At 42.9% G+C, this 12,635-nt stretch overlaps 1 protein-coding gene across 8 annotated transcripts in view; it reads left to right on the top strand.

Moving 5' to 3' along the window:
- Positions 1 to 12,635, top strand: part of TNIK (TRAF2 and NCK interacting kinase) — a 382,866-nt gene that overhangs the window by 240,530 nt on the left and 129,701 nt on the right. For all 8 annotated transcript variants that reach the window (XM_041002750.1, XM_041002751.1, XM_041002753.1 and 5 more), the window contains exon 4: positions 4,678 to 4,803. In XM_041002750.1, coding sequence (XP_040858684.1) covers positions 4,678 to 4,803 — 126 coding nt within the window. The remainder of the gene's footprint in view (positions 1 to 4,677; positions 4,804 to 12,635) is intronic.

Here is a 12,635-nt window from a genome sequence, read left to right on the forward strand (position 1 = left end):
GCTGATTCAAGGCCAGCAGCCAGGAGTTTCCTCCAAATCTTCTAGGCAGGCACAGGGTCCCAAGGCATTGGGCCATCTTCTACTACTTTCAAGCCATAAGCAGAGAGCTAGATAGGAAGTAGAGTAGCTGAGACATGAATTTGTGCTCATGTGGGATGCCAGCACTTATTAGGCAAGGATTAGCCAAGCAAGCCATTGAACTGGGCCCATCATGGAAATTTCACAACATGCATTTATTTCAGGGATTTTCTCTTGTCCTTCGGAACTGAAAAAAAAAAATCCAAATATAAGTAAGATAGAGAAGCTGTTATGTGAATTGCTTTCAAAAATTTGTATTTTCTTTTCACTGACGTAGCATATTTGTTGCGATCACCTACACAAGCAAATTTACATAGTTGAAATGTACATGATTTAAATTGTTCTTTCTGCTTTGTATTTTTCTTTGTGTGTGTGTGTATTATCTGAAATTTATATATATATATATTTTATATATTATATATATATTGACAATCTTTACATAGTTGATTAGGGTAAAAAGGTTCAAGGGCTACAGGAAAGTGGGTAAGACTATTTTTTTTTTCCATATTGTTTCCTTCATGTTTAAAGGAAGGTATTAAGGGAGAAGGCCCACCCAATTTCTCACCCTCCCCAGGTCCCGGATGTAGGTTATGCTCTGAGGTTCTTGCTCAAGTGGTTTTGATATTTCAACAGTTATGAATCAATGCCAATCTTGCCACTCCAAGCACTATGAAGTCTTTGAAGAATCCACTGATTGACATAGTCCATCACAGAGTCTGTGTTTGCCCCGTATTTCACTGCCAGCATATAACTGAGATGGTTGGTTGACCTGTTCTGTCTTCTGTCTTTTCTTGGTTAGGGTTCTGAGTCCAGCATTTTGCTTCGGGAGATCTCCAAAAAAACTTTGTCTGAGGTGTTCTCAAACCAGAATCTTGTATATGCTAGCAAGTACAGGGCCCAGCACACACATTCCATCACCCCGAACAGCTCGTGGTTGCAATTGCTGGGTTGGTTCTGTTTTCAGCCCCGACTTCCACTGGAACCAATGGGTGTTGCAGTCCAGGCTGGTTCTGCCCAGCACATACTCGGCCCTCGCATAAACCAGTGGGAGCTGCAGCCTAGTTGGAGCGACCCGCAATAACCCCCACCGGGCCCACCCCCTACCCTGGTTTGCCAGTATGTGTAGCAGTAGTCCAGTCTGTCCCACACCCCATTCCACCCCAGCCCCTGTCCTAGTTTTATGCCCTCCCATGGAAGTGGTAACCCTAGAGGGAGGAGCCCACTGTTTCCCTCCCAGGCCTCTCCCACTCCCAGATTATGCACTCTCCATGTAGTTCTGTGGTTTGATTTGACAGAACTAGCCCCCAGTGCCAGCTTCTTCCAGCTGATGCTGTGGCCAAGCCCAAACAACCCTCACCCACTCTAATTTTGTTTGCACCAGTAGGAATAATCAGCCCAGCCTGACTTTTCCCTGATCTAGTCCACATGAGGCACACAGGTGTTGTAGCACTGCTTGGTCTGGTCTGCCCCCATCCCAGCCCACGCTCTCCAGTGGGAGTAGCTGTCCAGCAAAGGAACCCTCCCTTATTCCCCTGCTAGTTCTGCCCCTCCCTTCCTGGTTCTCACAGGTGCTGGTTGGGTGCTGCGGTCCCTTCCGGTACAGGCAACCTCACCTTGGCATTCCATATTGTGCACTAGTCTTTGTTGAAACCGAACCTGGCTCGACCCACACTGTTCTGGTGCTTGGATTTGCCAGTGGATGACGTGGACAGATTCAGCCTGGAGTAACTTTCCATGGCCTGTTCTGGGCTGTTTCCTATCATGTTTCTTGCGCTTACCTGCTGGGACTGTGTCCTGCCAGAGGAGTTGCCCAGGCTCCTCCATCAGAACCTCTCCCAATGCCAGGTTTCATGCTTACCAGTGGGTCCATGAGCCATCCCTGCTCAGTCCACCTCCTGTCATAGCAGGAACGGTGGCTTTTCCTGACTGGCCTTCCACCCAATCTGGTCCTTGCTGTTGGATGTTTCAGCCCAGCCATGGTTTGTCCATACCCACATATGGCTCACACATGGCTCAGTAAGGGGTTGAGGCCTTGCCTAGTCCATCGCACATCTATCCCAGTCCTCCAGGACACCAGAGGGTGTTGGGGTCTGTCCCAATTTGGTGCATCCAATCCCAGTCCACACTTGTGCCAAGGGAGTCTGCTCTGTATTAACATCCCGAGTAAGATTTCATTTGGAGGGAACAATTTCACTACTACAAATTACTTTATTTTACATTGGTATTCAGCTGCTTTCTGCATATTAGTGAAGAGCCCTTCCAGTTCCGGTAGGGTGTGATTCTTTAACAAGTTGTCTTCCATTTTCATCACGTTGAGGCAATCCTTGAAGAAAGCATGATAAGTTATGTTGTCATAAACAGCTGCCCAGTGGTGACAGCTGCTGAAAGGTGACCAGGTGAGCAAGAGTGGAGGTATTCTGGCCATGTCCCAGGGCCAGCCTACCTGTGGGTTGGTGGCATTTCTAAGTCCTTCCCTGTAGACTCAACACCCATCAATCCCTACCACACAGCTTTATTCCCGTTCCATGGATTGAGATTTTAATGTTGGGTAAAGCATCAAAGGTCTTACTAATTTCATGTTAAAAGGCCTAGCTTATTGTAGGGACTTAAAATTTGTTCTCCTCTGTAATAAATATGCAACTTAGAAATCTCACTTTTATCCTTTGAAATAATTCGTAAGCAAATATGCTAATAGAATCCAGTGATTTGAGGACCAACGTCAGGAGCTTTTGATTCCTGCTTGAAGATGCCCTAAAGTCTTCCCAATAGCAGCTTTGGTTCCAGTTACCCTGATAATTACCTTTCTTCAAACTAGGAGTCTCAGTATAGAATTGAGATATTTGAGGTGCACTGTAGGAACCTACCATCCAATTAGACATCTTTGAAGAACATTCTGCATAGACCCATGGGACAGCCTGGGAAGTGTCCCAGGGCTATGGGGCAGAAGGCCCAGGGCACTTGTGTGACATCCCCTTCCTTGCCTGAACACACACACACACACACACACACCACACATACACCCTTCCTCATTGTGTTCTGATGATTTGTTCTGCAGTCACAACATGCCATCATTTCTGCATTCTCCTTGCCCACTTGTTGCCATCCCTTCTGAAATTTCTAAGGTTCTCCACACCTTTGCAGATACTCATTCGGGTACTTGTGTTTATTCACATACATGTTAATTAGTGCTGGAGATGGTATAGAGAACGAACGTCAGCTGGAATCCTGTGCTTGTGATTGTCACAGACAGAAAGGAGAGGCTTTATTCAGATGATACCTGTGGATGTCATCCTGTGAGGGACACATGAGGATCCAGCCAGCTGGGTCACAGTCATGCAGACCAAGCAGCTTTGCCGGGGGAAGAGGCACTGGGATTCAGCTATGAAGGCAGAGGAGAGCTTAAAATCTGGACTAGGCAGTCAAGTAACAGGGCAGTGGCACAATAACACACATGCATCCATACTGAATATGGTGAATGCATGAAACAGTGGGAGGGTCATGGCCAGATAGAGGTGGGAGACTTACTAGGGCCTGAGATCATCAGGGAAGGCATTCCAGAGGTTGTGGATGAAACTCATGCAGAAATTCATACATGGGGATTATAAATAGAAGAGGAGGGGGAAGAAGACATCACACAGGGAGGCTTCAGAAGGGCCCTGCAAGGCAGACACTCACAATTAAAGTCAGTCCAGTAGAGGAGACAAGGATACAGAGGGGAACACACAGTGGGTGAACTTTCAGGTCATGGTCATGTCACACGTTATACTTGGGACAGGTCTTGCTTGTTGATACGTCTGAAACAGTTATCCTGGGATAAAATCTTTCTCCGCCAACCTCAAAAATAAAACACTATTCTGTAGTCCAGTCAATGTGGACATATCAATAAACCAGGGGAGAATACACGGCCTGCCATAGTGACCCAAGTGATGAGACTCCAAATTGAAACTCACAATGAATAAAATCTATTAGGGAACTAATTCTGTGGGAGAGCTACCTCTCTTTATATCCTCAGGACCCCCACATTTCCCCCCAACCCTGAGCTTTTCATGTTCAGGTTCGTGGATGTGAGCAGGGTACTCCTGCATTGCAAATTTCTTCAGATCTGGAGAACTTACCCCTGCCCCTTGTCCCCCATCTGACTTTTATCATCTTCAGTCAAGCACTTCAATAAAAGTAGTCTTCAAAGAAGTGAACCTAACAAATCTGAATCTCAGAGCTTCTGTTTTTTTTTTTTTTTTTTTTTTTTTTTTTGCTCTGTGCATTGTACGTCCTTTCCTCTGGGCCAGTTACAGGCCCAGAGTAAACGTTGCTCTCAGAGCCAAAGTACCCTGGTCTTAGTAGCCTGTCTAGCAGGATCTCACCAGGCGAAGAGTTGAGTTTTCTTTGGCTCAGCAGATGGTGAGCCACTCCTGTCTACTTTGCGCACATAAGACTCCATGACACTTTCAATGTATTGCCTTGTAAACTTTTCTTTGTCATTGCATATAATAATTACCTTTATGAATATGGAAGAAGAAAACTTAAGACAGGACTTACTACTTTGTTAGGAAGTACAAGGAACAGGATTTTCCTGACAAAATATTTGTGGTTCTAATGCAGGATGAAGAAGAAGAAATTAAACAAGAAATTAACATGTTGAAGAAATATTCTCATCACCGAAATATTGCTACATACTATGGTGCTTTTATCAAAAAGAACCCACCCGGCATGGATGACCAGCTTTGGGTATGTAGTGAACGACATTAAGATTTGCTTTTTTCTTGGTTTAATTTGAAGAGTTGTCAGGGATGAATGGTCTATTTTTGAATCCTCTTGGCTAAATTTGATAATGTTACTGGTTGCTTTGAAACTCTGAGTCCCACGTTTTCTAGAACATTGTGTCTTCGAGGTTTTATCCCTTGAAATTTTCTTTAATCTCTGTCTTTTCAGGATCTCTAAAGCCAGTTGTGAAGTTCTGTGGTGCCCACCCCACTTATTGGCAGTCATTTGTTGCACTTTTATTATACTTTAGGCAACCTGCTATTTACTTTTTATGAATTATGTCACTTCTTCCAGTTTCTGAGATAGAGCATTTCTTGAAAAACAAAACTGAAGTTTACAGATGGGGTAAGGAAACCAACCCAGGATTGTTTCACTTGGCTTTGAAGTTTACCTTAGTGGCAGTAATGGATGTGCTAGTATATAGCTAGCATCTAACCAAGGCCTGGTCCTCTTCTCACTAATATGTAAGTGACTCTAGATTACAAGTTCCAGTTCTGTGACTAAAACACCTATCATAACATCTCATGCCAGCTAGACACTCCTCAAAGGATGATTTTTTTTCTTGATTCCCTCCCATCCACTTAACCATATACCTCAGGTTTTTCTTTTTTTTTTTCCTTCAAATAAATCTGTTAAGACATCTCTGGTTGACCATTCCACTAATAAAAATTTCAGTGTTTTGGCTACAGATTCCTCTGTCTTGTTCCTGCTCTACTTATCCCGGATTGCTTTTGGTTTCTTCCTGATCTTTGTTGTTGAAACTTTTATTCACTTGATCTTGTAGCCCACTTACAATCAATCTGGTTTGACCTCCTGCCAAGTTGATAATTGCCCCCTGGAGCCCAGTTCAGCACGAGCCTACATTCTGCAACAGCTCCCTTACTCCAACTGCTCTCTGTCATTCCCCATGCCATCCTGAACCCTCTCGTTTTCTCTCACACCTCCTTTCATTACAGTTGTTCTGCTGGCTTAATGCATCTAAAAATACTGTTTTGAACCATTGATTCTCTTGCTCATTTTCCAGAAATCTTAGAATATGTCTAAAATGAAAAATTCGCTGAATTGCTATATGGTTACTCTAAGCCAAACACTGTTCCAAATTGTGTGAATCCAGTGATAATGGTATTTCAGAATATGAGCAAGATCTTATAGTCTATATATTTATATTGTATGTTTTTATGTCGTATATTTATATTGTATTTTATATATTTTATATTGAATACTCAGTCTTTTGAAATGGAAAGAGCTATTTAGATAGTTCTCAAATTTTCTTCTCCAACTTTAAGATGGAACTTAAGATAAATAAACCTATTTTATGATCATATTGGTATTACATATTTTACCTGATTTCTGAAAAAAATACAGCAAGATTTTAATTATAGCCTTTCAATGTATAGAATGCATAGATATGAAACCTAAAAACATAAAACTAGTTAAAAAGACAGAGATCGGACTGTGTACCCCTAAGGAGAGAGATACTCATTTGGCAATAGAGGAATAAGTCATGAAACAATTTAGTTGTACTTGCCCTTAGGATTAAACGTGATAAATAATAAATTACAAAGCATACCTCAAGTGACTATTACAGCAGGTCAAGATTAATGAGGAAATGAAGGTGAGGTTGCAGTGTGTTATCAACTGGATGTTTGTCTCCTCCCCCCACCCCCCCGCAACATTCCTGTATTGAAACACACACATACACACACACACACTCCCTCCCAATGTGATGATCCTAGCAGGTGAAGTGAGGCCTTTGGACAGTCATTAGGTCATGAGGCTGGATCCCTCATGAAGGGGATTAATACCTTTATGGGAGAGGTTCCAGAGAGCTCCTTCGCTCTCCTTTCAAGAAGTTGGCAGTCTGTAACTGAGAGGTTCTCACAAGAACTTGACTATACTGGCACCCTGATCTTGTAGCCTCCAGGATCATGAGAAATAAGTAACTGACTTAGAAGCTCCCAGATCTGTAGTGCTTTATTAGAACAACCAAGCTAAGACACACCAGTGGGGACAGTGGTCAGCATATACCCCATTGAAGACACCTCACGGAAGGCCATCTGAGACCTCGTGTTCTCTGGGAATGATGAAGCTGGAACTGTGAGAGTGATGGCTCGGGACCTGAAATGGGATCGTTCTAGAATTTGTAGACCCCTGGAAAGAGCTGAGCTTTTCCGTGCACAAGGTAGGCGAGCCACTGGAAGGTGCTGATGTTGACATGATAGGATCTGTTGAGAACAGATCAGATGTGAACAAGGACAGAAGCAGGAAGACCAGTGAGGAGTTCGTTAGTAAGTGAGTGCCTTTCCTGATATTGGCTGAAGAGGGCATTGCAAGCAGTGAGCACTTCAAGCCTGTCTACATGGGGAGGAATCCTGCCTTTGCATTTTGCTCCCCTCACTTGCAGTTAAGTGCAAGGCATAACTGTGGCACTTGCAGACTCCAAGTCTCTGAAAGACAGTAGAGCCTTGACTCATGCACTGATTAGACTCATGTTCATGCGAGGTGTGGGAGGGTGCAACCAGGGTGAAGCTTCTGTATTACTGGGGATGAAGCGAACTATGAAAAGCATCATGGGAGCGCGATCGTCATTTTCAACTGGCACTTCTGTGTGATGAGAGCATAAGGAAGAATTTGGACAAGTAATACAAAAACAAAATATGGAATTAATATCAAATCATAATATTGGGGAAATGTGGGTGTAGAATGTAATCATTCATATTTAATTCTAATACCTCTGAGTCACTAACTGGGTCATTCTGTGTTAACTGAAGCAATGGAAAGTAACACTTATCAAATTCCAGGTCTGTGTGTTTACCCTGTCGTATTATCTCATTAGATATATTTTAAAGATTTATTTATCTATTTGTATCTTTGATTGAAAGGCAAATTTACAGAGAGAGAAGGAGAGACAGAGATCTTCCATCTGCTGATTCACTCTCCAAATGGCCACTAGGGCCAGAGCTGAATCAATCTACAGCTGGGAGCAGGTGTTTCTTCTGGTTCTCCCACGTGGGCCCAAGGACCTGAGTCATTCTCTGCCACCTTCCCAGGCTATAAGCAGGGAGCTGTATGGAAGTGGAGCAGCTGAGATGTGAACCGGTGCTCATATGGGATGCTACTGCTACAGGTGGAGGATTGTGTCAATATCACCATGCCAGTTGCTATTTCTTTAGACTTTTATGGCCACTTTATAGATTGAATATGTGTATCATCATTATCCTCACTTTACAGATGAAGAAATTTGACTGAGAAAAGCTAAGAAGTATATCCAAGGGATGACAGTGTGTGAAGAAAGCAGTGTATATGTAGCTATCCCCACACTGCCTGATACCAGCATCTGTCCTTGAAATTCTACTTTCTTCTCCCTTTGATCATGAAAATTGTTTTGATACCAAACGTGGGGCTTCCAAATAGAGTTGGAATTTTGTGTTAAAATAACTTTATGTTGGTTTCATTTTGATATTCATTCCTGAGTTTCTTAGTTTTCACACAGGAGGGTGGCCCTGATATCTACCGATAGGATTATTGTGAAATCTCAAAACTACATCTTGAAAGTGGGTTAAATTTTTGAGGAATATTTTATTAAATGATCACAAGCATCCGTGCTGATTAACTGTTTGGATCTTATTAGATTTACAGAAAATATTAGAGAATATATGGAGTCACCATCTGATGGCAAACAGAGACTCACTAAAATGTATTCCCTGTATTCAGAATACATGAGCTGTTTCCCGGGTACTTGTTTTGCCGTAGCTAAGGCACAGAAGTTGGCCATTTCCCACCAGCCAGTACACATGCTGTTTCAGGTGTCTGATTGAACCATAATCTGTGAGAATTCTATCAGTCTTGTAGAGATAAACTCTTGTTTAGTAACAGCTCTTTGTGGGAATACAACTACTTCTGATAATGGCCAAGTAATTCTCCTTTATCAACTGCTCAGGGCCTGATCCGGAAATCAAAAAAGAGCTCTTTCAATAAAGATTCCAATCTCTGGGAAACAAGGTGAGCAGTGACACAACATTTCCATCTCATCCGACTGCATCTTGGGAGCAACAGCTCTATTTTTCTACATGCTGTCCAGACACAGGGAGTCAGCAAGATGTACTGTCAACGAATGGGTTTAATTTCTCAAATATGTTGAGTGCAGAGTCACATGTATTTTTGCTCTCTCTTGATACCACCTTGACAGTTGTAAGGCTAGACTATCTTGTTAAAAGAAATAATTTCTGGAGCTGACCTTGTGTCATAGTGGGCTAAGTTGCCCTTGCAATGCTGGCATTCCATCCCTGAGTGCCCCAGCTACTCTGCTTCCATACCAGACTTCAATGCACCCAGCAAAAGGTGGTTCAAGCAGTTGGGTCCCTGTCACTATTGGGAGATCCAGATGAAGTTCCTGGCTCCTGGTTGAAATCTGGACCTGTCCCAGCATCAGCCATTTGAGGAGTGAACCAGAGGATGGAAGATGTCTCTGTCGCAGTCTCTCTGTCATTCTGCCTTTCAAGTACAACAAATTAATTCATTAATTAAATCTCTTTTTAAAAGAAATATTTTCCAACTAGCTCCCCAAATGTGGGATAGTCAAGAAAGACAACACATTATTTTACCATAATGGCTTAATAAGCTATGCACTGGACTATAATGCCGCAGATGGCTGAGCTAAGAGTTAGTAAATGACATGGTTGGCATGTAAGGTGTCCAGCAGTTAGAGGCCACCTAACCCAGACATCCCGATACTAGACTCAAGCTTGACACAGTGTGCCTTCCTTGGGTTCCTGCCTTATAAAAATGATCATGTTGGACCAGGTCTGAATTTGCAAACTGGCAACCCAGAGGCTACATATGCTTCGTCAGGTTCACATAAGGTGGTAGAGTTTTAATTATGTCAACATTAGAGAAATTGAACATTTTTTTTGAAGTTAAGTTTGGAATCTTTGAGAAATTTGTAGAAATTAAATGATCTAGAAATGTTGGGCCTGAAATTTCAAATAGTAACCATATGTCAGAGCAGGATGCCAGCCCACACCACTGCAGTGTGTATCCTAGGCACCATTGCACCTGTTGTTTTCCATACATCCTCAATTGGTGAGCATTTGTTTGGCTTCTCCAGGCCCTCTGTATGATCATCTTATGGGGTTGGCTTTGTGATGAAGTGGGTTAAGGTTGCTTTTATCGCCAGCATCCCCTATCAGAGTGCTGGTTTGGGTCTTGGCAGCTGCACTTCCCAGGCAGCTCCCTGTTCATGCTCCTGGGAAAGTAGCAGATGTTGAGCCAATTCCTTGAGCCCCCGGTACCTGTGAAGAAGATCAGAATGGAGTTCCCGACTGCTAGGGTTAGCCTGGTCCAGCCACAGCTATTTGAGTCCATTTAAGGGGTGAACCAGCAGATGGAAGATTTCTGATTCTCTGTTTCTGTTACTCTGCCTTCCAAAGAAATAAATCTTTAAAAATAAAAATCATCTCAGATTAAGATAATGAGGTGAACTAAAGCATGTACTCGTTCAAATTTCCAATTGAGAGATCTTTTTCTAGAAGCTGCATACATTGACCACAACCCAAATCCAGTATAAGAGAGATTTGGGCTTATATTACTATAACATCTTGGCAAAAATAATACACAGTTCACTTATATTTGTTTCATGATTTAAGTGCTCCAGGTTATACCGTTAAAATTCAATCACTCTTGGCTCTTTTGACTTTTTGATTAGCATTTCTCTCTCTAACTCTCTTTTTTTAAACTTTTAATTTTCATGATACAGGTCCATAGGCTCATGGATTTCCTCTTTTACCCTCTGCAGTTCCCCTCCTCCTCTCACTGACCCCCCCCCATATCATTACAATAGTATAGTCTTTCAATGATAGTCACAAGTCCATCATTCTGCCATTTCAATGCATCCTGACATTGTAGGTATAGACAATGATAGGAAGTCCAGCAACAATATCATTGGGTGTCCATCTTTTATTTGGGGGTAGAGATACTTATTGCATTGTATCTTCACTTCACTTCTCAATATGTGAGTCTTCATGATACAGTTTCTCTAGATGAATATATGTATATACATGTTTACCTATTTATTGATAAATGTTGCCTTAGGTGAGAGAGAACATATGATATTTGTCCTTTTGGGATTTGCTTATTTCACTGAGCATAATGGTCTCTAGGTGGGCCCATTTTGTTGCAAATTGAGTAATTTCATTCTTTTCTAATGGCTTAGGAGTAGTAGTCCGTAGAATTCTTAGTTTCATTTGTTAGAAATGAAGGTTTTTTAAATTACTGTTTTAATCATACTTGTTCCAAGCAGCATAAAAAAGTTGAGTCCCAAGAATATGACTTGTCCCAAACCTTGTCAATGACGTATCTGGACAATGAACAGCTTCATACTTTCAGCGTGACACTGAGAGCTGGGCACTCTGAGCCAATCAGGATGTTCAGTAGCAGGAATCCTGTGCATTGGCCAGGCCCACTGGAAATGTAGTCGCTTATGGATGAGGGACAGAGATGTCCATGAACCTGGTAGCATCCTGGGAAGTGCTGGAGAACAAAGCTACAGCTTGCATGCAGTGCCTGGACTCAGTTCACTGTACACATGCACGCGATTCTGCACAGCTACTCTCCCCTCCCCTCCCCTCCCCTCCCCCCCTCTACCCTCCCCTCCCCTCCCCTCTTCTTACCTTCCCTTCCCATTTATTTATGTTTGTTGGAAAGGCAGACATAGAGTAGGAACAGAGACAGAGGGAAAGATCTTCATTTAGCAGATTCACTCCCCAAGAGGCTGCAATGGGCAGAGCTGAGCCAATCTGAAGCCAGGACAAAGGAACTTCCTCCAAGTCACCCATGTGGGTGTAGGGTCCCCAGGGTTTGTGCTGTCTTCCACTGCTTTCCCAGGCCACAAACAGGGAGCTGCATGGGAAGTGGGTATGAACCATATGGGATCCTGCTGGTTGCAAGGCCAGGGTTTAGCTGCTAGGCTATTAGGCCAGGCCCATCCTGCTTCTTTTCTTAGGATGCCCATGTAATTATGTGGTGCAGATCCCTGCCCCTTCTACTCCTAATTTTGGGAAGACTTTGCTTGTCTTACTCATTCCTCCTCCTTACTCCTGCCTGCCACCCACCTTTTTCTAAGAATTGGAAGAAGCAGTTCATAGTCATTTATTATTGCAAATGATTACTAATGTTTGGGAAGACTAAGTTCCTAACAGGGACATACTTAGCTAGTACCTGCAGGTTAAAAATATCTCAAGGGCTCGGCATGGTAGCCTAGCAGCTAAAGTCTTCAGCTTGCATGCACCTGGATCCCATATAGGCACCAGTTCTAATCCCGGCAGCCCCACTTCCCATCCAGCCCCCTGCTTGTGGCCTGGGAAAGCAACCGAGGACAGCTCAAAGACTTGGGAACCTGCATCCATGTGGGAGACCCAGAGGAGGCTCCTGGCTCTTGGCATCAGATTGGTGCAGCCCTGGCCATTGTGGCTGCTTGGGGAGTAAATTAATGGACAAAAGATCTTCCTCTTTGTCTCTCCCCTTCTCTGCATATCTGACTTTCCAATAAAATAAAATAAATCTTTAAAAAAAAACATACTATCTCAAGTCCTTATTTCTTAGAACAACAATTGAAAACCAATTAACCAATGAGTGAGTATGTAGGGACTCAGAAACAATGTGTGTTTTGTATGCTGGTTCTCGAAATAAATCTGTAAAACTCACTCAGTGAGGTGGGCATTTGACCTGGTGGTTTATACACAACTTGGGATATTCACGGTCCATACTGAATTGTCCAAGTTCAAATCTTGGCTCTATTA

The sequence above is a fragment of the Ochotona curzoniae genome, unplaced genomic scaffold, assembly GCF_017591425.1.
Source record: "Ochotona curzoniae isolate NIBS_2020 unplaced genomic scaffold, NIBS_Ocur_1.0 scaffold_2587, whole genome shotgun sequence".
In the NCBI taxonomy this organism is placed as follows: Eukaryota; Metazoa; Chordata; class Mammalia; order Lagomorpha; family Ochotonidae; genus Ochotona; species Ochotona curzoniae.